This window comes from Pseudonaja textilis, chromosome 1, assembly GCF_049901715.1.
Source record: "Pseudonaja textilis isolate UNSWEBS1 chromosome 1, rPseTex1.2, whole genome shotgun sequence".
In the NCBI taxonomy this organism is placed as follows: Eukaryota; Metazoa; Chordata; class Lepidosauria; order Squamata; family Elapidae; genus Pseudonaja; species Pseudonaja textilis.
The window spans coordinates 326,482,950-326,508,996 of NC_141990.1; the positions used below are offsets into that span (position 1 = coordinate 326,482,950).

The 26,047-nt window shown below is 41.6% G+C and overlaps 1 protein-coding gene across 2 annotated transcripts in view; it reads left to right on the forward strand.

Moving 5' to 3' along the window:
• The window catches only part of TMEM259 (transmembrane protein 259), a 29,783-nt gene that overhangs the window by 584 nt on the left and 3,152 nt on the right, over positions 1–26,047 (forward strand). Inside the window, exons 1-9 of one of the 2 annotated variants that reach the window (XM_026699008.2) lie at positions 1–1,059; positions 4,142–4,417; positions 10,231–10,402; positions 11,969–12,079; positions 15,577–15,699; positions 19,889–19,989; positions 21,516–21,573; positions 24,919–25,002; positions 25,623–25,755. The exon at positions 1–1,059 is cut by the window's left edge and continues 584 nt beyond it. In XM_026699008.2, coding sequence (XP_026554793.1) covers positions 835–1,059; positions 4,142–4,417; positions 10,231–10,402; positions 11,969–12,079; positions 15,577–15,699; positions 19,889–19,989; positions 21,516–21,573; positions 24,919–25,002; positions 25,623–25,755 — 1,283 coding nt within the window. In that variant the 5' untranslated portion in view covers positions 1–834. The remainder of the gene's footprint in view (positions 1,060–4,141; positions 4,418–10,230; positions 10,403–11,968; positions 12,080–15,576; positions 15,700–19,888; positions 19,990–21,515; positions 21,574–24,918; positions 25,003–25,622; positions 25,756–26,047) is intronic. The other variant, XM_026699009.2, reaches the window with a different exon arrangement.

Below are 26,047 nucleotides of genomic sequence, written 5' to 3' on the forward strand. Positions count from 1 at the left end.
GCTAGAAATTGGTGAGGTTCACCAAATCCCTCTTGTTTAAATAAGGGGTCATTGACGCTTCACACACACCCTATGTCACCCCTTCAGAAAAATATCTCCCCTTCCCCTTAACTTATCCTGGCAAAGTTTCTCTTTCTGCCCAACGTAATTCCTCCCTTTCCTCTTCCTTGTGATAGCCTATTCCCCTCTCTTGCTGAATCCCTCTTCCGTCTCTTGAATAGTCTGTCCACAATATCCCCACCTTTTTTTTCTTTGAAATTTTGGGGGTTCTGGCATCCCTGACATATTAAACCTTTAACTCCATTTTGATAGATACACCTGTCTTTTTTCCCTGGGAGAGGCAGATCTGCACACAGTTTTTTCTTTTCTTTTCTCCTGGCAGCTTCGTCGTCTCATCCTATTTGTCTTCTCTAATCCTGAAGCATTTTTAGGTTCTATCTGAGGTTTGCCTTCCTACCACCCGGGATCCTTATAGGGGATTTGGTTAGTTTGCCCTTCTGTTCAGCTCTTGCTGAGCGACTAACCCTTCCTTAGTTGTTTCCAAATTGGTGCATTTTTCATGCCAATCCCTTTAAGGACTATTTGTTTTCTAACTCAGACCATGGGCTACTTTGTTGTAGGGTAACTCTTTCCAGAGTTCTTTTTCCTTCCCTTGTGCCGGTTTGGGAGGTGAATTCATTGCTTAAGTTCTTTCTCCTATTGGCAGAGTTGGTTAATATCTTGAAATTAAATTTATATGTGGGATATTGGAGTCAAACTCTTCTAAGAGAAGACTGCAGGAGAAGCCTCTGAAAGCAGCCCTGTCAACCCTCTGGGCACCTTCACCAACTCAGGATGTCAGAGAATCAGCCCAACAACACCCATCATCCATTGAACAATAATGGGGTGGGTGGGCCCCCCGCTGGCAATAACCGAGGGGTCCGCAATCTCAACCAGAACCCTCTCATCAATGTTCGGGATCGCCTCTTCCATGCCCTTTTCTTCAAAATGGCTGTCACCTATGCCCGCCTCTTCCCACCGTCTTTCCGTCGCATCTTTGAATTCCTCATGCTCCTTAAGGTAATGGTGGAGGGGAGAGAACATTTCCCTTCAATGTGTATATTCTCACATGGGTTTGGAATAGAGTTAGTAATGTTTGAATGCTCACTAAAGCTTATGGGGGAAAATGTTTTTAGCCTCTACATATTTGGGGTGGTAGTGGGATGTTTTTTCCCCCTGGAGAACATTTTATTGGCTTGTGATAGATTATTCTCTCCGTGCCTCCTCCTTCACATGCCTCCTGCATTTCTATTCGGATTTACAAAACTTCCCAGTGCTTAACTTTGATTTCTTGTGCTAGGTGTTACCCAGACTTTTTTTTAAGAGCCATGGGGATTAATTCATTTTATTCAAGCTTTAAAAATTGCGTTTTATTTATTTATAGCTCATATTTCTTAACTGCCCATCTCCCTTAGTTTTGCTGTGCATGCAGTGCATGTTCTGTACTGTATCATTTTATTTGTGTTTGTGTATATATATATATTACATAGGGTATCCTCTGTTTTAGCTTTCAAATGTTTTTGTATTACTTTTGTGATCCTCACAGTACTCAAAATTTAACAAATGGGAAAGAAAAAATTAAGGCTGAAGGGAAAATGATTTGTCTAGAGCACTACCTGACGTAACAAGTTTGTGAGGAATAAAGTGTAACTTCCTGTGATGTTTCTAGTATAATGCTTCCTAAATTCATGCTAGTTTTTTTCCTAGTTACACAACACTCTGGGCTCCTGTTCTGATCAGCTATTTCAAAATTCTCTTTACATCTAATGCAATCAAGTCACATACTCACCACTGTATATGTGTGCTTACATATGTGTATGTTGTACATATCAGTTATAAATGGAACTGTATATGCCTTTGTGGAGTACGTTCAGTCCATTTTATTTCTCTTGCTCTGAGGTGTTACCAGTTAGAAATCCACCAAATTCCATATCAACTTTGGTAAAGATTGGTTTCACCTTTTTATTTAAGTTGTTGATAAACCTACAGGAAAGCACTAGGCTTAATGAACTTCTCTAAAGTTCTACTAGTTCGTCACTTCTCTGCCTTAATTTTACTATAACTAAATTAGGAAAGATATCCCTGTCAGTCATGTCTGACATTAGGGCACAGTGCTCATCTCCGTTTCTTGGCCAAGGGAGCCAGTGTTGTCTGAAGACAATTTACATGGTTGTCAAGCCCAGCATAGAACAGAACAGTGGTCATATGGCCAGCATGGTTACATGCCAAAGGTACACGGAACACTGTTACCTTCCCACTTAGGTGGTACCTATTTATTTACTTGCGTTTCCAAGCTTTCGAACTCCTAGGTGGGCAGGAGCTGGGGCAAGGAACAGGAGCTCACCCTGTTGCACAGAACTTGGGTCTCAAACCCGAGCTGCCAGCTCTTTGAAGCTCAGTGTCTTTAAAATGAGTAGGGCTGCGTATTTTCTTGCAGTGGCATTTACAGCTCTGTAATTTAAAGCCCTTGTTCTTGAGGATCATAAAACATTTTGGATATGTTTTGCCACTTTCTCCAAATGGAGAGCCTCATTGGCTTGCAGTTTGAGGGCAACAGGGTAAAAGTTCTACCACACGGGACCATTGTAAGGATTATAACAAGCTAACATGATACGTTTAGAACTCCCAGAAGAGCAAGGAGGAGATAATTTCTGTTGGTTAGTTTTAAAAAGCTCCATAAAGTTACTAGGCTATGAAAATGGTTTATTACTCTCCCAGAAGGCTACTAATCCGTGTTTCCATAGTAAAGCAGGAAGAAAAATGCATTTGAAATGTGGTATTAGCAAGCTGATTGTTGTTGCTTTGTTCTGGTGTCTTAAAAGTTGCCTTCTCATAATCTGGCTCTGCCTAGCCAGCTGGCAGCACTAGCTGACCTTGACGGATCTAGAAAGCAAAACGGCCAGCCCTGCTTGATAAATTTGGATGCAGAGCGGCAGGGCGGTCCAGGGCCGACAACTGGACCTGGGTGGTAAAACAGAATCCCAGAAGGTGTCAAGGGCTGATTTATGAGCTGTAGCCAAGGAAACTGCCTGATGTAAGTCACCACAAATCAAACTCAACTTGATCGAGACTTTACTTAATGATGCAGCATTGGGTATGATGAACAGAAACGTATCACGGCAGCTGCCTTAATTTCTGGGGTACTCGATTTACAACCTTTCATTTAGTGGCCGTTCATCAAGGCACCGACTTATGGCCTTTTTTCACATTTGCTGCATCTCTGCTACGCTCACGTGATCAAAATTCGGATGCTTGGCAACTGGCATGTATTTATGACGCTTGCCGTGTCCCGAGATCATGTGATTCCTCTTTTGTGACCCTCTGACAAGCAAAATCAATGGGGTAGCCGGATTCACTTAGTCACCGCGTTACTAACCTAACGATTGCATTGATTCACTTAAGTGTGGCAAGAAAGATTGTAAAATGGAGCAAAACTCAATTAGCTTGCTAAGCAAGGCATAGCAGGCTCATTTCTGGCCGTAATTCAAGGACTACCTGTAGTTACAAAGGGAGAAACCCTCTACATTTTGCTCAGAAATGAAGTGAACTGGCTGAGAAGAAGGAGAGAATGCTGACTTCCTTTTAGAAACTTATTCAGAATGGAAAACTTTGAAAGAACTTTAGTCCATGGGAAAAGGCAATTATGGATGGAAGATGCATGGTGCCAGAACCAAAACTGAGTCAAGTTTTAATTATTTTATACCCCCTATTTAGCTTATGTTATTTTATGATGTTTTTATTTATTATTTATTTATAATTTTAGTCCAGGGGTTGAGACACTAGGCTAGAAGCCAGGAGACTGTGGGTTCTAGTCCTAGCTTAGGCATGACAGCTGTTGGCTGAGCGACTTTGGCCCAGTCACTTGCTCTCAACCCAATTCACTTCACAGGGTGTTTCGATGGGGAAAACAGGAGGAGGAAGGAGCTCACCACCTTACTTATAAAAATAATAAAAGGCGGGGTATTAATAAAAGTATGACGCACTCTATGTAATCAGGTTCCTTGACAGAATTGAAGCTTGATGGAACATTCATATTTGTCTTGGAGAGGTTTGGGAGACAAGGAGGCTGCACTGTTGTAATTTGTTATTCTTTATCCGCCAGGCTCTCTTTGTCCTCTTCATTCTGGCATACATTCACATCACCTTCTCCCGTTCCCCGATCAACTGCCTGGAACACGTCCGGGATAAATGGCCACGGGACGGCATCCTACGAGTTGAGATCCAACGCAATTCCAGCCGTAATCCTGTTTTTCTCCAGTTCTGCGAGAGTGAAAGATTTCCAGGCATGATGATTGAGCCTGCTGTTGGGGAGGAGGAGGAAGAGGAGGAGGAGGAAGAAGAAATGACGGTGGAGATGTTTCAGAACAGCTCCATCAAGGTACCATGAGGGAGAAGAATGTTGTTTTGTTAATGATTATGCTTTTTCCCCATTTCACCTTCCCAAACCGTGAATTGTTATCACCAAGTGATTACCCTTTGGCCTGATCTAATATGGCTAGTATTATGTGCGTGAGAGAAAATTCCTTACATTCTTTAAATAGTTAAATGTATTTTGCCTCCAAATGTCCCTTATGTGTTTTTGTCTCCAGTGAAGAAAAAAAATCCCCCAATTGTGAATTTCAGTGAGCGGGGAGATACTTCAGCACCTGGTTCATTTGAGTTGCTCATTTCCTTTTAATCTCTCTAATATTGCTTCATAAGATGGGCTTGCTGGGAATTCAAAGCTATAGTTATGTAGATATGAACATTCCTATGGTTAAATGTCTGTGGAAGATTCTCAGTCAGTCATACTTATGTCAAAGGTGATTTTGTTTTGTTTTCAAAAGGCAACTAGACTGTTTTTTTTTTGAGGAAGATGATGTTTCGCTTCTAATCCAAGAAGTTTCATTCTTTTCAGATTCCTGTTTCTTAATTGACCCCAAGGAAAAGATTTTGCAAAATGCCCCGAGAATACTTTCTGGAATATCATATAAATAAGAGAAGTAGATAAGAGATGTCCTTGTTGGATCAGATTGTCCAATTGATTGTCCAGTTGGATCAGATTGCCCAGTTGATCCGGTTTCAAATTTTCAGTTTGTGGCTGATCCAGTTCCACAGAGAAAGGGCTTTCCTCTTACAGCTGTGGTTCCAAAAGATGGACTGCTCCCAGATTTGTATTTGTATTTGTGTGTGTGTGTGTGAGAGAGAGATGGAGACAGAGAGAGACACTGTCAGAATGTAGTTCGTTGAAAAGAGGATAGCCAGGATGGTGAGTTGTGAAATATCTAGCCTGATAAAAAGACACATTGAAAGGTGACATTTTGTCCTCAGATAATCTGTAAGGAATGAGGGCAGATCTAGAACCAATGAAGAGCTGATTCAGAGAAGGGTTTGAGGGAAACCTCCCCTGAATGATAAAACAGAAACTGCCTTAAGAGGTGAAGGACTGGTTTTTGCTATATGTATTTAAACAGAAGTTCAAAAGGCTACCAAGGGTTAAAAAATCCAGGCTCCTGCATTAAACAGGTATTAACTGATCCTCCTAGTTTTATACTTCTAAATACAGATTAAATTTAGCGATAGTAGATCATGGCCTTCAGTAGACCTCTTAGTTTTTAAAGATTGATTTGAAAATGTTTTTTTTCTGGGTCTGATTCTGGGAGTCACCATGAAGGGCTCTATTTATTTAATGATAGTATCTCCATCCTCTCCTTTGCAAAAATCACAAAGCATAAAATAAACACATCATAATATAATGGTACATAGATCTTTAAAAACAACTTTAAAAAAAACTTTTAAAGTAATTGAATATGTTAAATTAACAGTCTCTGTATAGCAAACAAAGAAACATTGCAGCTCTAAGACTAGAGCATTCTATTACTTAGAGAAATACAGGATAATTTGTTACTTATATGTTGTAGAATTTTACTGTATAGGGCTTCTCAATTCTAGAATGACTACATACAGTGTAGTAAAATCAGTCATACAGACTTTTCAAAAAACAACCCTCACCCTCCCCTGAAACACTGGAAAAAATACAACCATTAAACGACAAACACACATGTGGGAACTGCCACCCACCTAATTCAAGGACAAGTTTTCAAAGCATATGAATGCAACCAGGATGGAGACCAGCCATCTTGAGGGAGGGTGTTCCAGGGGGCAGGGGCTGCAACAGAGAAGGCCAATTTCCTAGACTCTCCCCCCCACCAAAAGCACCTGGCGTTGCTTAATTGCTTCAGACTTGGGTCACAAGGCAGACAAGAAATTCCTACACATGGGATAATTTGTGCATCTCTGAGCTCGGTTCTTGTAAACAACTTGCACTTAAAATTGTCATCTTCTGCATTGCTGCAAAGTGTCTAATTAGAGGTCCTCTCCTCATCAGTCTGCAGTCAGGGGAACTGTACCGCATCAGTTTGATGCTTAGGAAAGTGACGCCTTTTTGCAAACTATGAAGCAAGTCAGTGGCAGCCAGAGGACACAAATAGGAAATCAGGTAGTTGATCAGTTGGGAATGAGGTGCTGATTAGCTCTGAGTGAAATGCTGTGGAGACCTTTGAATCTTTGACATTGAGTTGAGGGCCCGGCAGTGATGCTACTTTCTGGACATGGGTCACAATGAAGGTGGCCCCTAAAATGGCCCAGCAATTTATCTGCCCTTTAAAAAATGACGTTTCCAGTATTTCAGCTCTGGAGTTAGAGACGGTCTCAGAAACTGCACATCCTGACATTGCCTAAGACTGAGCATTTAATGTCCTCTCTAATCAGGGCTTCTCAGCTGCTTGCATCATAAGCTCATAAACACCTTGAGGAGTTTTCTGTACTTGCTTCTCTTGGTTTTTCAATAAATAAACTCTGGTGTTTTTATTTTTTCAGTAATTTTTTTAAATTTTTTTGATTGTAATACTAAATTTCCCTAACTCATTATTAAGGTCTGAATGTTTCAAATTTATCTGGACCCTTAATTCATTTCTTGGATCAAAGTCTTATTCAGTTTTTGCCATATACTCCAGTTCTTTAAATTCTTAAGCTTACGGTTGATTCTTCTTTAGTTCAAGAGTGGAAGCTTTTCAAAATCGTTGGCTCTGAAGATCTCTAATAGCCCTAAAGTGTTAAATAGCCAATGTCTGAAAGTGATTTGAAAATGAATGAACCTGATGTCCTTTAACAGGCTCCATCACAGTTGTGAGCTGTTGTGAGTTGCCTTTTTCTCTCTGAGCTCAAACCTATGGGAAACCGCCATCCTGCGCTCTACGAAGAGTAGCCATTCGAACCACAGGAGGATCACTTCCCATCCTCTCCTTATCTGGAGAAGTTTTGTAGAACCAGTCTACCTATAGCTCTTCGCCACAGTCATTGTCTCTGACCATTTGGAGACATGCTAGTTTATTTACCATGCACTCCCAGAAGTTGAACTTTGTGATGTCTCTAACTGTCACCATGTCCTGCAGCTAATTTGGGTTTGCAAGCACAAATCTACCTTCCCTGATGGGAGGATGGTTCGTAATACGATCTCTTCCTACCCATAAAATACAAAAAAGCTGCAGAACACACAAAGGACAATAGAAACTTAGCTTAAAAGAGGTGTATATGTTTCTGCTTTGTATGATTATTGATACTGGTAGGTACCTCTAATTGATTTGTTAATCCCTATTCAACCTGTAAACCAGAGGATTTGCTGAATTAAGCTAAATCTCGGAAGCTGGTTTAAACAGGGTGTTGAATTATGCAGGGGAAGAAATATATGCCAATTCTCTTTAATTTACATAATCGGAGTACACATGAACTTAAGTAAAACTTCAAGACACATATTACATAGATGATTACATCCGGTGAGATTTGAGGAGCGGGAAGACACACGTTTCTGATTTATATGAAAATTATATGGATAATTCATTTGCTTTTCATTTGTCTTGAACCTTCTCGTTGATTTATAGGGTGAGGAAAACGTCAGAGTTCCACTTTTCCCGTTTTTGGTTATGTGTAAATGCATTCCAATCCCCCCACTTCCCGCTCCATTATGCTAAGTTAATGCTTCAGACTCTCAACCGTATTCTGGTACTGAAAAGCATAACTCAGCCTCTTGGGTAATCGGAGTCATCTGTAGCATATAAATTTAATTTATTATGGTTGGTTACATAACCAGCTAGTTGTTTAGACTGGATTTGGCATTTTTATCTACCTATCGAGTCTTTCCCAGGGACGTGGGATAGACAGATGTTGTTTGCTGGTATTATTATTAAGCAGAATTCCCCAGCCAGGGTGAAATCTGGGAGTTGAAGTCCACAAGTCCACAACACTGATTTCTGTTGTTGATGCTTAACTAACCTTTTTGAAGTCCACAAGTCCACAACACTGATGCTTAACTAACCTTTTTTTTCTCCCTGCTTTTCCACCTTTGTAGTTCACTTAAGCTGCTTATGTCTGTGTCTGCAACTTGTAGTTTGTGACATAAAGTTATCTGTCTGCTTTTCATTGTGGTTGTTGTCTTTCTTCTTCTGGCTTATTGCAAGATCTCCACAACCAGTATACATTACTATGTTCCTTTAAGATACTATCTGACCTCATTGTATGTAAGGAAAAAGCAAATCAAAGGTTGGTTTGATGAACCTAATTAAAGGCTTTGCCTTCCATGGCAAAAACCTGCCTCTGAATCGAAAGAATCTTTTAGGAGGAATTTCCTGATTGAACTCAATTTACTTTTTTAAGTTCATTTCCATTTCTTCATATAATTCCAATATATTCCTTCCAATAGGACTCGAGAGAAGAGATTAAAAACAAGTGCAGCGTTACTAAATGACAACCAGCAATAAAATAGCGCAGTGTGAATGTTTATGATCAAAATGGTAGATTTATGTCCGCTGCAGTACCTTCCCCTTTTCTGAATAATGCATAGTTTATGTGGTGTTTCTATTTTGCATTTTATAGTGGTACCTTGGTACTCCTCATTAATTGGTTCCAGGAGGTATGATGAGTAGACAGATTTTTCCCTTAAGGAATAATATAGTGAGTGAGTCAACAGCAGCCAACACTGACACGTTCTAGCTTGTATGTTGAGTATCAAACACACAATGAGTACTGGGGCAAAATTTTTGCGTCAAAATGTGTTGAGCACCAAATTCAGTGGATTTCGATGTAGTTGAGTATGATAGCAAGGTACCACTGAGCATTCCTCAGCTTACAATAGTTCATTCGAAGTAACAACGGTACTGAAGAAAGTTACTTATGACCATTTTCACACTTTCAACCATTGCAGCATCCCCAGGGTCGCATGATCAAAATTTGGATGCTTACCAACCGGTTCACATCTATGACCATTGCAATGTCCTGGAGCCATGTCATTATGTTTTGCAACGTTCTGATAAGCCAATAGGAAAGCCAGATTCATTTAACAACCAAGTTACTAATTTAACAGCTGCAGTGATTCAGTTAACAACTGTGGGCAAGAAAGGTCGTAAAATGGGGCAAAATTCACTTGACAAATGTCTCACTTAGCAACAGAAATTTTGGTCGTAATTGTGGTTGTAAGTCAAGGACTACCTGCATTTGATTTTACACTATTTTACTCTGTTTTACAAATAGTCTTTGTTTTGATGACTCGGACAATAAGTGAAATGCTTGCTAAGTAAAAAAGTAAGAGAGAGGCTGCGAACATCACTGGCTGCTGCCGTTTTCTTCAAATAAAGTTCTCTCAGACAGTGTCATATGCCTGACCCTTTTTTCTCCTTTTTTTTTGCCCTTGGACAGGTCAGAAGGATTACTTAAACAACCTATCTCTTCCTGAGCTGCTTATTTCTGCACAACTAAAGTTCACAAACTCACCTGTGTGAACTAACGTAGCTGATTAGAACTGTAACTGCTGGTAACTTCTGCCTGAAACTGACCAGACTCTAATCAGTTTCATGCTGGCATTGCGGTCAGCCTAGGCATTGGGCGGAAAATGAATCTTTTATTACCATTTATTACTGTCCCATTTGCAAACGGCCACTATCTGTGGCAGTTGCTAAACGAGGAATACCAGTATTGTAAGCTGCCCAGAGATCAGTTGAGCTGTGATTGGTCAAAACATTTTAATAAGTAAATAAATTGGGCTTGGGGACAGAGGAGTTGTAACTTGCTCTGTTGTTGAAGACATGACACGTGATGTTGCTCTTTATGCCTTCATTAATTCCTCTGTATGTTTTTCTTTTCTCTTCCTTCTTTTGATAGTTTGATCTGGATATTGAACCCAAGATCTTCCACAAGGCAACTCGGCTGAGTAACGCCCATGCTTTGTCCCCCAACGAAAGCCAAGAATTCTCCTTCGGCAGTGAGCCAACCTCTAAAGGTATGCAGCCTCTCAGCGAGACTGTGTCCGAATTTGAGATGCTAGCCAAAGCAGGTAAAGATACGTTGTTCTTCACTTCCCAACTTGTTCCGCCTGTACATCACCTTTTATTCCCCCCCCCCGCCATTCTCTCCCTTTCATCGGTCACTGTTTTTTTTTTCCTTTTGGCATGCATTTTCCCATCCATCCACCACTCACTCTATGCTTCCCTCCCCCCCAAAGATTTTAACTTGATTTCTAAACTGGCATGTGGGCTAATGTCCTTGGGGAAGTAGTGGACTTGCCAGAGGAAACTCCTCGGCTTGTGACTGCCTGTTGGACCTACGTGATGCGGAACCTCTTCTGTTGCATTTGTTGATGGAGGGGCGTGTATGGAAGGCGGAACAGTATCGCAATAGAGAAAATGGCGTCACTTTGGATAGGAAAGCAACATTTGGGGGTCATTTGTGTCTGGGATCCATTTATTAGTATCCTGAGAGCACTCAATCTTACGAACATCGCCGCATCCCCATGGCCATAGGATCAAAATTCGGACACTTGGCAACTGACTCATATTTATGACTGTTGCAGTGTCCTGGGGTCATGGGATCCTCTTTTGTGACCTTTTGACAAGTAAAGTCAATGGGGAAGCCAGTTCCACTTAACAACCATGTTACTAACTTAATACCTGCAATGATTCACTTAACAACTGTGACAAGAAAGGGCGGTAGAATGGGGCAAAACTCAATAAATGTCTCAGCAACAAACTCTGGGCTTAATTGTGGTCGCAAGTCAAGGACTGCCTGTATACAGGTGGTTGAAAGGGGCTATTACTTCCCAATATAGGCTTGGGAGAGTCTCAAATGCTGCTGGGTGACGGAGTGGAAGGGCTTTGTAGCCTGATCCAGCAGGACTATTCTTATATTCTTATACTCGTGTTTCACTCTTTTTGTTAAGATTAGTCACCCCTGAAATCAGAAGTTTACATTCTTACCTGGTCTGAAAAGTTCTGGCTCCTTGTTTCTGAAACTTACCTGAAATTCGTGCAAATCCCAGTTTGCGTTCATACTTAGTAAGGGCACCAAAAAGTCAGAAACTTGGTTAGTTTTGCCTTGACTTTCCCACCATTGGATGTCCCAAAATGCCTGGACTACAGCTTTCAGCAGATTTGCCATGCTGGAGTAAGCTATTCAGAGATCTTGTCCAGTATATCTATGGGGTGAGGACTTGAGACCGGCCAATAATAACCTGAGCCTTCAGAAGGAGCCCAATACTGCAAAATTAGCTTATGTACACAGTTTATAGTAAACCAGGATTTTTCAAAACCCCAATTGATTACTTATTTACTATATTTATACCCCACTGTCCTGTTCAGAAAAAAAAAAACCATTGAAGTGGGCTTACTTTTTCAAATGTGCACACCAAAGCACAGAAATCAATCAATAAAACACAAAGAGTAAAGGGTTTTTTTTAAAAAAAAATGCTGCTTGTCCATGCAATCATTTTGACATCACAATGCCTGCTCTGATTTTTATTTTTCATTTGAATTCATTTGAATATTTCATTTGGATATTTCTAAACTGCGTCTTTATTTCTTCTGTCCTCGCCTTCTAAAACGCTTCTTTGTGACTGGATTTGCAGTGTGGCCGCAGGAAGAATACATTGTGGAATATTCCTTTGAGTACGGATTCCTCCGATTATCCCAAAGCACCCGTCAACGTCTGAGCATTCCCGTCATGGTGGTGACTCTGGGTAAATGTCTATTTTACCATTCCATTCTTAACCATTGCTAAGCCTCCAGAAGTTGTGGGTGCTCCAATCCTGGTGGTTTTTAAGAAGAGATTTGTCTGAAGTGGTATAGGGCAGTGTTTGCTTGAGGATGGGTGGACTTCAACTCTCAGAAGTTGAAGGCTGGGGAATTCTGGGAGTTGGAAATCCACCCATCTTCAAGTTGCCAAGTTTGAGAAACATTGATAGGGTTTTCTGCCTGAGTAGGAGATTGGAGTAGAAGACTTCCAAGGTTCCTTCCAATTCTGTTATTCTATTAAGAACTCATAAGTTTGGAAACTAAGATAGAAGAGTTATTAAACTAATAATCAGACTGCCACAGTATAATATTCTGTTTCGGGTTTTCTTTGGATGTTGCTGTAGATCAGGGGTGTCAAACTCAAGGCCAGGGGCCGAATCTGGCCCGCAGGGTGCTTAGATCTGGCCTGCAGGACCACCCTGGGGACAGAGAAGGACCGACCTGTGGCGCCTCTGCCAGTTAAAACAGAGCCCCAAGGACAGTGGTGGCTAACCTTTTTGGGCTCCTGGGCCAAAAATTGTGCGCGTGCTTGCACGCTCGTGCTCATGTGCCAGCACCCAAAAGGCAATGTGCGCCCCCCTATGCATGTGTGCACAATACCACCCACCCATCCCCTGTTGCCCCCTTACTTGCACTGCGCCTCACAGCTGATTTTCGGCCAGTTTGAGGCCTTTTTCAGCCTCCCAGAGGCTTGAGGAAGGCTTCTGCAAGCTTTGCAGGCCGAAAACTAGCCCCATTTCGTCACTTCTGGTATTTTCAGGAAAACAGGAAGTGATGAAACGGGGCTAGTTTTCGGCCAGCAAAGCCTGCAGAAGCCTTCCTCAAGCCTCTGGGAGGCCAAAAAGGGCCTCAAACCGGCCAAAAATCAGCTGTGAGGTGCGCACATGTGCAGTAAGTTTGCCTGAAGCTCACATGCCAGCACAAATGACTCTGCATGCCATCTGTGACACGCGTGCTCTAGGTTCGCCATCACGGCCCTAGGGCCCTCCCGAGCTCCATTTTCTCTGGCAGAGGGTTGCAGGAGGCCATTGCAGCTGAAAATGGAGGTCAGGAGTCCATTTTCTCTGGCAGAGTGCTCTGGCCACCACAGGCACCCCAAAACAAGTGACGTTGAATTGGCCACGCCTACCCTGACACCCCTCCCACCCGAGGTCAAACACAACCCTGATCCGGCCCTCAATGAAATTAAATGTGACACCGCTGCTGTAGATATTTATATGTGCTGCCAGCAAACATTCAGTGCAAGTAAAAATAAATGAAAATGAAATGTCTCAGGAACAGGAAATTCATTTTAAAACAGAAAGGGTAGCGGGGCTCTGCAGGAGTGACAGTGGAAGACATTGGATCCCCTAGCCTTAAGAATTTCGTCTGTATTTTAAAATGAATGCTATTTTAGTGTAACTGGCTTACTAATTTAATGAATGCCCCTTGACTATCTGGGAACACAGCATTTGCAAGTGATCATTTGTTGCATTTCTCTTTTTTTTGAAAATTTTATTTGGGTTTTCACAAAAGCATAATACAAATAAAACACCTTTTTTTGAAAATAGCATGGTCCCGGGTTATCACTTCTTCATAAAGACACAAACTCAATTTCATGCTCATTTTTGTGTTCTATTCCATATGTTATTACTGTTTTACATTTTCTACATAGTTTTTCCCCTCTTTTAATTTTCTCAACTTTATTTTGATTATCTCATCTCAATTCAAATCATTATATTTATACTTTTGTCTGTCCTGTTTCAATTTCATATTATCTTTTCTCATTAAACAAATTTTCCCCTGTAGTTACTAATTGGAGTATGACATCTTTATATCTTTTAATTTTATCCATTCATCTCTTATTTAAGCTTCAATGTATACCTTTAAGATTATAACATTCAATATTATACATAACTTCCAATCGAACACTGCTTGGTACATTCTTAAAATACACACTATATTCTTTGGGAACACTTATAAACTTTCCATAAATAATTCCCCCCCCCATATTTCTCTTCCCTTATATTTTATAAATCATTAATAATAATTAAAATGTTCCCATCCTTTCCTAATTTAATTCTCTCATTCACTTTATTTCATTTATTTATTAACAAACAATCCACTAGATTGCGATTAATACTTTTTCCATCATTTTAATCATATTTTCTAAAATTGTTTCTATTTGTAATATAACAATACTATCTTATGTACCTTTGCAGAACCCCTTTTACAATTAAGTTTTCACCCATTATCCCTAAACAGGTTCGTTCGTTGCATTTCATGGCTCCCAAACTTATAGAGAAATTGTGAATTTCCATACAACTGTCTCCATACAGCTAAAACAGCTCATGGATATTTGATCTCCTAAGAGGAAGCCCAAATTAAAAATAGAAAATGGGAATCCTGATTCTGTGGCACATGAGGCCCACCAGGCTGCAGAATGGAGGAGGCCAACATTTTCTTCTTTAGCCACGGGGTTCCCCAACGTGGTACCCAGGAATGCCCCTCCCCAACATAACACCTGCGGTACCCATCAGTCTCCTTATCCTCGCCAATATTTTATCAAAATGTTCTTTTTCCTTAAAAAAACAGAAAACTGACGTACTACTAAACACAGCACCAGCCTCCAGCATCATATTTGGAATATCTCTAGGCTCCAAGCGATTCCATAAATGTCCTTAACAAAAAAGAAATATGCTTTATTTTGTTTTGAAGTGTCTCCCCAATTATCCGCCTGGGATCCACAACTTTTAAAGTTCTCAGCAGGCCCACCAGAAACATTTGAGGCAATGGTTAGTTAGTTAGCTAGTTAGCTAGTTAGTTGATTAGTTAATCCTTGTGGTTAAATAGCAAAGGCAGAATTTGCTGCAGGCTTTTAGTCATAAGAGTTTTCCCAAGGAAAGAAGAGATGAAAATCATTTCCAGTTAGTATGAATATCAGTCTTTCTAGGACCCAGGGAAGAGTCAATCATCAGAATTGATTTTATTTCCTATGTGCTCAAAATCTTATCCAGTTCCTTTCAAAACTGATTTTCCTGACATTCAGTTTCCATTTTGGATAAGTCTGACCATTGTTACCTTGTTCAGACTTAACTCTTTGAATCCAAACCCTTTTCTCTTAAGACCAAGACTCATTCATGTTTTCCTTCACTATGATTTATTTAATAATACAGTAAAGATTACAGTATTTTAAACCTGTATTTTTAGTGGCAGTGTCTGCCTTGAAAAAGTTAAGTAACACATTTCAGATAATTTAAGCCTGCAAATTGGCCCCTCCTTCCTGAAAAGTGGAGGCTTCTTCCTTCTAGCAATTTTCTCCCAGTTTTGGGAATTGTAGCCTACACATTGGAAAAAGCTCCTGTGGTTGAGAAACACTTGTGTTAAGACTTTTGTGTGAAATTCTGCCTTGTGGGTCTTTTCTGCTGTAATTTAACTTTGTCCGCCTTCACTCTTCTTACAGATCCCACCCGGGACCAGTGCTTTGGAGACAGGTTCAGCCGCCTCTTATTGGATGAATTCTTAGGATACGATGACATTCTCATGTCCAGTGTGAAAGCCTTGGCTGAAAATGAGGAGAATAAAGGTTCGGAAAAAGGGCACGTGGGTTGAAGCATGAGTACAAACCTCTGCGTCATGCTATATTGTTCGGATTGTTGTGGTCTCTTGGCTGCTACACGTGTTGCCATGTTTTGCATTATATTTTGTATTGTTTTCCCTTATTATAAGCCACCCTGAATCACTCAGTAGAGACAGGCAGGTCTAGAAATTGAAAGTCATCTCCCAGAAAACAGAAGCGGGCAAATGTTTGACATTCGGCTGTTTGAAGTGAGAGATGGTCTTGATACAGTTACAGGTAGACCTTGACTTACAACCACTTGTTTAATGACAAGAGCACTGAAAAAAAAAGACTTAGAGGTTCTTACACTTACGACCATCATAACATCCCCATGGTCATGTGATCAAAATTCAGGTGCTTGGCAGTTGGCATCTATTTATGATGGTTGTAGCATCCCTAGGTCATATGATCATCATTTTTGAGACCTTCCCAAACAGCTTCCAGCAAGCAAACTCAGTTGGGAAAACCAGATTCACTTAACTATCCTGGGATTCCCGTAACAATCCCGCTGTGATTTGTTTAACAACCATGTCAAAAATTGCAAAATCAGGTGCGACTCCCTTAACTTAATGTCCCAATTGTGATCAAAAGGACTACTCCTTTATCCCTGGGATGGCTGTGTATTTGTGGAACAATATCCCACTACTTTAATTTGCACAGTCTGCGGCTGAGCCATTTTTTTTTCTTTACGACAAATGTCACAGAATTGGAAGGAATCATTGAGTCCGACTAACTCCCTGCTCTGTACAGGAATCTCAATTAAAGCTGTGATAATAGGTAGCTGGCCAGCACTTGCTTAAGGGGTATGAGTGTGATTATCTTCTTCCTATTTATAATATACTCATTGTTTGATGAAAGCCTTAGCTTTGCTTTCTGGAATGCAGTTCTTCTTGCCTTGGATAGGGAGTTGTGCTTGTTAAATAATCTTGATTAGATTATATACTCTCTTGGAGAAGGGATTGTTTTGAAGATTGTCCAGACCCTTCCAGACAGAGGGGCAAGGTTTCAAATTGGTTGGAGACTGGCTGTTTGGAAAATTATACAGATGCTGTGTAGTGTGAGCTGCTTTGATTGCCAGCCTGTTTCTAAAACATAACAGAAGAAACTTTGGATGCTTGTTTTAAAGTCTTGAAAGACTGCCCCTTTAATATAACTCTTTGGTGATTTTTAGAAGACCACCTGACTCCCCACCCCACCCCAATGAAATGATGGCTGTGGGGCTTCAGTAATGGAATAACATCTTTACACCTCATTTTTAAAATTCCTAATCACTATGGCTGAAAAAGAAAATGGAAATCTCAGGAGCCGAAATAGGCACATTTGAAAAATCTCAGGGGTAGAACAAGCTTCGTTACTTCTCTTTGTAGTTGGTAAACCAAATGTGGATGCACATTTAGCAAAATTATATAGAATAATTATATATAATATATAAAACCCCAAGAGGTTTCCGCCTGGCACTTTCTTCAGGCTGTCAAAAAAACGTTGAGTGTCCTTTTGGGAGAGTGATTGGTGGTTGACTGATTGAAGTACAGGTAGCCCTCAACTTACTACCACAATTGAGCCCAAAACTTCTGTTGCTGAGTGAAACATTTGTTAAGTGAATTTTGCCCTATTTTGCTACTTTTCTTGCCTCAGTTGTTCTATGAATCTATCAGCATTCCAAGTAATGCACCCATTGAAAGCAGAACTCCGAAGCAAGTAGATTCCTCAAATAACATTGGATACATCATATTGGCACAAAGTTAGCGTGCTTTTTACCTGATTAAAAATGTAAGTTTTCCACGTCCCCCAAGTCTCAGTCACATGGTCCAATAGAAGTGCTGGCCAGTTGCTTGGTTACTTTGCTCCTCCTCTCTCAGCTGCCTGTCGGACTGACCTTGGTTCCCACAGGAAAAAACTTCTGTTTTGACTGCAAAATCCTAGTTAATGATTTATCTCCCCCTCCCACCTAGTGGCAAACTCTGAAACCTCAAAAATGGCCCCAGCCAGGTTCGCTTCAGGATTGACATTAACATCAATTGGAATAGAGCTGGAAGGGTCTTCTAATCCAGCTCCCTGCTCAAGCAGGAGAACTAAACCATTTCAGACAAGTGACCGTCCAATCTGCTTAAAAACCTCCAGTGATGGAGCACCCACAACTTCTAGAGGCAAGCGGTTCCACTGGTTAATTGTCCTCACTTTTAGGAAGTTTCTCCTTAGTTCCAGGTTGCTTCTCTCCTTGGTTAGTTTCCATCCATTGTTTCTTGCCTTGTCTTCTGGTGCTTCGGAAAATAGATTTAACCCCTCTTCTTTGGAGGGTTAAAAAAGTGTAGGTGGCAGTCATAACCTTGCATGAAAACCAGACATGGATGCATATAAAAGAAGGGATAAGGCTGGTTTTTTTTACATCCCTCTCTATGCGGATAAATTGGTAGAGGATTTTATATTGGATTTTATGTTATGATTAAAGATAGTCCTCAATTAATGACGTTAAGTCAGCCCACAATTTTGCTTGTAAGTTCTGATGAGAATAGCATAGCATAGCATAGCATAGCATAGCATAGCATAGCATAGAATAGAATAGAATAGAATAGAATAGGGAATAAGGAATAAGGAATAAGGATAAGGATAGAAATAGAATAGAATAGAATAGAATAGAATAGAATAGAATAGAATAGAATAGAATAGAATAGAATTCTTTATTGGTCAATTGTGATTGGACACAGATGGAATTTGTCTTTGGTGCAAATGCTCTCAGTGTACATAAAAGAAAAGATACATTTGTCAAGAGTCAAGAATCATAAGGTACAACACTTAATGATAGTCATAATAAGCAATAAATCATACTAGGAAACAGTCCATATAATCAAATCATACTCGGAAACAGTCTGTCATGCCCCTGGTGGAGTTGGACTCTGAGGGAGAGGAGGAACAGCCGACGGAGTGGAAGTGTGGCTCCGGAGGTTGTGGAGGAGGCTGGAGAAGGGCAGAGGCCGGCTGGGCAGTCAGAGGAGGACCCAGGCCCATCCCCTCTCCATCCTAGGGCACGCAGGGAGGAGAGGATAAGGGAGAGACATGGTCTACTGGGGAGGAGAGGGCCTTGATCCTCTTCATGGGCTGCAGCTGTGACAACTGGATAAGAGGATGGACACGCATGAGGGCGAACGCTGGAAACAAAGCGTGGAAATATCTCTAGTTTGTGGTTCCTCTCTGAGTTTGGCGTCCTTCCCAGTGTGTGTTATCTGTGGACGTCCTCCAGGCCTTATCTTGCCTGGTTTGTGTTGCTTTTTTCCTTAACTGTTTGTGTGGGAGTGTTTTTGTTTTCCGTCCAAGATATTCAGAGCTTGGAAGCAAACTGAAGGAATAAAAGGGGCTTCACCTGTTTTCTGTGACTGAGTTTGTTTTGTATTCCACCCTGGGTCATCACACAGTCCATATAAATCATAATGATACAAGCAACAAAGTTATTGTCATACAGTCACAAGTGGGAGGGGATGGGCGATAAGGAGTGATGAGAAGATTAATAGTAATAGTAGTGCAGACTTTGTAAATAGTTGGACAGCATTGAGGGAGTTATTTGTTTAGCAGAGTGATGGTGTTTGGGGGAAAATTGTCCTTGTGTCTAGTTGTTCTGGTGTGCAGGGCTCTATAGCGTCGTTTTGAGGGAAGGAGTTGAAACGGTTTATGTCCGGGATGTGAGGGGTCTGTAGATATTTTCACAGCCCTCTTTTTGACTCGTGTAGTATACAGGTCCTCGAATGAAGGCAGGTGGGTAGCAGTTGCTTTTTCCGCAGTGAGTTCTCATGTGACATGACCGATTTTATGATCTTTTTGTGGCCGTTGTTAAAACACAGCGGTTATAAATCTAAGCGCCTAGTCCTAAGTCGAAGACTCCCTGTATTGTAAAGTGCCCAGGATCTTGGGAAGCTTTGTAGGCGTCATATACACAAACGAGAATAAAACTCCTCTAAAACAGCGCAGCAAACGCTTTGCATTCAGGCGAGGCTTTATCACATGGAATTATCCCAGGCTGTGTGGAGACTTTCTTAAGAGAGCCAGTGTACCAAATACTTAGGAAACCCTGTTGAATGAATGAATGAATTCCTCCTCACGTTGTTATCTTTCCTCCCTCTCTTCCCCCCCACTCCCCCCCATCTTTTGTTTACTGGTCTGACAGGTTTCCTTCGCAATGTGGTGTCTGGGGAACACTATCGTTTCATCAGCATGTGGATGGCTAGGACGTCCTACGTTGCAGCCTTCGTCATCATGGTGATCTTCGTGAGTATTTCTCTCCTCTTACCTTTTTTTTTTTCTTCCTCAGCCTGAATCGGCCGTTGTTGTTTCCCAGAATTTTCAAGCCGTTGTGGGAGACACCCAAAGCCTGGTTTGTGTTTCATGGGCCGCAATCCTGCCACAGCATAGCTCAAGGCAGCTTTGCCAGGGATGCAGAAGGGTTCCCTGTTCAACGGCCTTCAATACAGGCAGTCCTCGGTTTACGACAATTCATTTAGTGACCATTCGAAGTTGCAACATCACTAAAAGAGAAAGGTTTACTGTTTTTCACACTTCACGGTCATTACAGCACCCCTGGTCACGTAATCAAAATTCAGATGGTTGGCCATGGCGATTCCTATTTTTATGATGGTTGTGGCGTCCTGAGGTCACAAGATCAACTTTTGAGACCTGACCAGGAATGTCAACGGGGAATCCGGATTCACTTAACCAACCGGGTTACTAACTTAACAAGTGCAGTGATTCACTGAACAACGGTGGCAAGGAAGGTCGTAAAAGGGGGTAAAACTCACTTAAGAACAGAAATTTGTGGCCGTATTGTGATTGTTTTGTAGCCTCTGGATCTTATCAGCAACTGAACCAGCAAGGAGAGGAATCCAAGATAAAATGTTACGCAGATGGCTCGTGCTTACAGTTAACCCAACCGCAACACTGTACATGACAGATGATAAAAGTAATCAAAGGTTTTGGCTGCCTTTCTGCGCGCAAAATTAACAAGAAGGAAACAAAGGCGTTTTAATTTCTAAAGAACAACATTATGTGAAAGAAGAGAATGATTGTAACAAAACTACCCCCAGTGAAATGTTTAGGGCTTTATCGGATGCGATATAATGAAGGCAGTTTCCAAAGTGTTTATTAAAAAATATGGAAAGAAATAAAACATGACCTTGAAAGGTGCAAGAAATGAAGATTTTCCTGGCTAGGACTTACTGCAATAATACTGTAAAAATGAACATATTACCTGAGATAATTAAATTAATGCATGAGTTAAAATCCTAGATCAGATATGTGAGAGGACTGGTTCCCTGCAAAATGGCTAGCACCTGTGGGCTGGTGGTACCCTGTCCCTTTAAAACCTCTTTCCTAGCCAGACCTGCAACCTGTGTCTATAAAAGCTGAGCAGAGAGACAGTTGGATGTGATGGTCTTGGTGGGGAGGAAGATGGTTTGTTTTAGTTTGAGAAATTGAAGTAGCCTAAGACAAGTTTACTGTTACCGTTCTCCAGAAATGAGAGTCACAAAGAGATGTAGTAGTGGAAGAACATCAGTTGTAGAACAATTTGCAAGACTAACACTTTTTCTGAGGATAATAGCCCATCTCTGTCAACACTTTAAGCACAAAACTTTGGAATGGTTAAATGAATTGTGTTTTTCATTTTAATTCTGGGCACATTAATTTTCATTCCAGAGAGTGCTTTTCAACTATCAGAATCTATGAGAAGGCTTTCCTGCTTTTCATGGTTGGCCTTGGGGCTTTCAGGATTTAATGTTTACCAACTTGTCTCTTTTCAGACTCTCTCTGTTTCCATGCTGTTGCGTTACTCACATCACCAAATCTTCGTTTTTATCGGTAAGTTTTAAAAATCCTTGCCCTGAGTTTCTGCAATGCCTGCTGTCCTGGTGGGCTTGGAATGAGCATGAGGGTGAGTTGTGAGCCGTGAGGGTACAGTGGTTAAAATGCAGAATTGCAGGCTGACACTGCTCACTGCCAGGAGTTTGATCCTGACTGGGCTCAAGGTCGAATCAGCCTTCCCTCCTTCCCTACTCAGCACCGACCACCCAAGGAGGACCCAGATTGTTGGGGGCAATATGCCAACTCTGTAAACTGCTCAGAGAGGGTTGCAAAGCTCCACAAAGCAGTATATCAGTCTAAATTTTATTGCTGTTGCTATGATGAGAGTACTGAGAAGCCGCAAATTATGGGAGCGGGTTCAGTGTTTTGACCGTAGTTTTTAATATAAGGAGGAACTTATTTCAATTTATTCCATGCCGTTAATGTGATTATTCTGAGCACAGGAGTAATAGTGTTAGGTACAGTGGGTACATTTAATTTTAATTCAGTGTAAATGAAAAACCGTTCCATTTGCTATTCAGCGTGCCAGGCAAAGATTGAGAACAGCTATCAACCTTGAAAACCTGCACATTCTTGGTTTAAACGCTGCTATGGTCCATTTGAATCCTAATCCATGTTAAATAACGACTCCCCGGTATGGTGCTTGCCGTGATTTATTTTAATGTGCAGTCTTGAACAGCGCAGCCAAGAAATATTTGGTTGTTTGTTCACCCTTTAATGAATCATCATTTTGGCATCCTGATATTAGATAGCAGCTGGCTGGAACTTTCTCTAGTGATGGAAATTTAATTTTCTAGCAGGGAGTAAGGTTGCATTAGCAGCTTTAGGAAGACTGTAGCTGATGTTTATAAGCAGACCTTTACAGCAATAGCAGTAGCACTTAAGACTTATATGCTGCTTTATAGTGCTTTACAGACCTCTTTAAGTGGTTTTACAGAGTCAGTCTATGGCCCCCAACAATCTGTGTCCTCATTTTACCCACCTCGGAAGGATGGAAGGCTGAGTCGACCTTGAACCTGGTGGGATTTGAACTGCCAAATTGCAGGCAGCCGATAGTCAGCAGAAGTGGCCTGCAGTACAGCACTCTTAACCACTGCGCCACCGAGGCTCTTATGCAGATAGTCCTTGACTGATGACCACAATCGGAGTCAGAATTTCCACTGCCAAGCAGTGGAATTGTTATGTGATTCGTGCCTGATTTTATGACCATTTTTTAAAACCGCAGTTTTAAGCAAATCACTGCAGTTCTTAAGTGGATTGTGCAGTTGTTAAGTGACAATCCCATCTTCTCCCATTGCTTGTTGGGAGCCAGCTGGGAAGGTCACAAATGACAGTGCACATGACCCTGGGATGCTGCAGCTGTTGTAAAATGGAAGGCATTTGCCAAGTGCCTGAATTTTGATTGTATGATTGTAGGAATGCTGCAATGATTGTAATTGTGATTGTAGGTCACTTTTTTTCCCCCGGTGCTGTTGTAACTTCCATCACTCAACAAAAGGTTTTAAGTCAAGGGCAGTTTGTCAAGTAGGACCGTGTTTCTCAACCGTGGCAACTTGAAGATGCACGGACTTCAACTCCCAGCATTCCCCAGGCCAGCTTATCTGACTATTTGGGGAATTCGGGCTGTGTGGGGTACGCTGAGAATTGAAGTCCGCAATCTTGAAGTTGCCACGGTTGAGAAACCCTGAAGCAGGAGAGATGCTAAAATTGAGATTTTTTTTTTGCCCCCTTGTCAGTTCTGAGCAATGGCTTCTTAATCAGAAATCGGAGGTTGCTTTCCAAGACCTTGAAGTATGTATAGGTTGTCCTCAACTTGCAAAAGTTCATTTAGTAACCATTCGAAGTTACGATAGCATTCTGGACTTCTGGTTGAGAACATCCGATGGGATAGCGATTAAAAAAAAGATTTTAGATTGCACGGAGATGGATAGGCTTACTGTAGAATTAAAAGGTAGAGGTGATTCGGAATATTATTTGGTTTGGGACGCATGGTACAACTGGCTAGAAAATAGAAGTCAAGATTAGTAATGTAATTATCATGTCTATACAAGTACTTTCAATGCTGTAGCGCTGTTACAAATGTTGAAAAATGTTCAATAAAAATATATTTTTAAAAAAACGAAGTAACAATAGCTCTGAAAAAAAAGATCTGTGGAGATTCTCGGTCATCCAGGTCATGGTGGCAACTGGGCTTGTCTTGTTTTTTTTTTCCTTTGAGGACATTTCACTTCTCAACCAAGAAGCTTCTTCCACCACCCCCACCGTCCAGTCAGAGCTGAAGAAGCTTCTTGGATGAAAAGTGAAACGCCTTCAAAGAAAAAAAGCAAGACAAGCCCAGTTGCCTCCTGAAAAAGCGCCTTTGGGGCACTGAACAAAAAAAAGAGACTTCTGACTGTTTTTCACACTTACAATCGTTGCAGCGTCCTCACAGTCACGTGATCAGAATTCAGCCGCTTGGCAACTGACTCATATTTATGACGGTGGCTGGGTCCCGGTGTCCCGCGATCCCCTTTTGTGACCTTCTGACAAGCAAAGTCAATGCGGAAGCCAGATTCCCTTAACAGCTGTGTTCCTAACTTAGCAACTGCAGTGATCCACTTAATCTCACTTCTTGTGGCAAGAAAGTTTGTAAAAATGGGGCAAAATTCACTTGAACAAACGTATCACTTAGCAATAGAAACGTTGGGCTGAATTGTGGTCCTAAGTCAAGGACTACCTTGCATTCTGGTATATACACTGGCTTTGACCTGTATGGCCTCTACCCTACCACTGAATGGCCGGTTGTTCTTGTTGCGTGAAATCGCCTTGAACTTTGGAATAGGGCTGTGCCCCAATATCTCCTTACTCTGCCGAGCAGCGTTTCTCTAAATTCTTTTACCTGGGATCCCATTTGACTTCTAGCTGTAGGCTACGTTCCTGGGTCACCCCATAGGCCAGGGATTTGCAACCTTAAACACCCAAAGAGCCATTTGGACCCGCTTCCCACAGAAAAGAAAACACTGGGAGCCAATAATTTAACAGCGGGTGTGACTGGGTGGGCATGGCCACCTTGACGTAACTCACTCCCACCCAGTCACTTCCTGCTCTGGAATATGGAGAGTCTCTCCATCCCCCGCCATCCGCCATCACCCTTACCTTCTCAGGCCAGGCGAGGAATGATGGGGAGGGGAGGGACCAGCCAGTGGTAGGACCAGCTGATAGGGAGCCGCAGCAGAGGGCTGAAAGAGCCGCATGTGGCTCCAGAGCCGCAGGTTGCAGACCCCTTCCATAGGCCAAGAAAAATGAATTTATCTCTTGTCTGACTGCTGTCTTCTGAATTTGGCCTCCTTTCCCTTTTAACAGTGGACCTGTTACAGATGCTGGAAATGAACATGACAATCGCCTTCCCCGCAGCTCCTTTGCTGACCGTCATCTTGGCTTTAGTAGGTAAGGAGACCACCTACGCTTTTAACCTCCAGAAAGAATCCGCAGTGGTGGGGAAAGGGACAGGAAGCCCCTATTAATTGGAAAGAACTCAACCCTTTTCCAGTCAAGACTTTCCTTGGTTCTGCTTGTTTATTTGTTTAATATTTATTTGACACATTACTATAGTACAGTGTTTCTCAGCCTTGGGGATTTGAAGTTGTGTGGACTTCAACTCTCAGAATTCCCCAGCCAGAGTTGAAGTCTACACAAGTCTGGGAGTTCAAGTCCACACAACTTCAAATCGCCAAGGTTAAAAAAAACAACTGTAAAATCCTCCTTTCCAACCTATTGAAGTATCCTTCAACCACCTGCCTGCCTTTTGTCAACTGTCTTAACCCATCATATTGAAGAAATACCTTCTGAAAGGCTGGAGGCATTTCTTTCTTAAAGATGAATGCAGAGCTTCCAGGTTTTTTTTTGCAGTTATGCCGAGCACAGTCTGTGGATTTAAAGCCAGTCTCTGTGTGGCAAAAGTTTCATGGGTGCAAGAAGGCATCGTATTTGGGCTGAGATTTATGGAGGGTGATAATCTCGCAGGCAGCATGTTGATGTTCTCTTCCTTGTCTTCCCTCTTGAAACAGGCATGGAGGCCATCATGTCCGAGTTCTTCAATGACACCACCACGGCCTTCTATATCATCCTCATTGTGTGGTTGGCGGACCAGTACGATGCAATTTGCTGCCATACCAACACAAGCAAGAGGCACTGGTTGAGGTACAGACCTGGGACGGGACTCAGTCAGAGACTGACCAGTGGCCTCCCTGGATCAGAGATAGCAACCTCTGGGAAGTAGGGCAGAGTGGGGGGGAGGGGGGAGCTTGTAAATATTTTTGGAGGTGTCACAATGGGCAGGATAGATAACTTATTGTACCTAGAGGCTTTTCTAAAATATTTTTTTTATCCTTTTACTATTTTTTAAATAGCTCAAGGCAACAAATACACATAATACTCCTTCCTTCTCCTATTTTCCCCATAATAACAATCTTATGAGGTGGGCTAGGTTGAG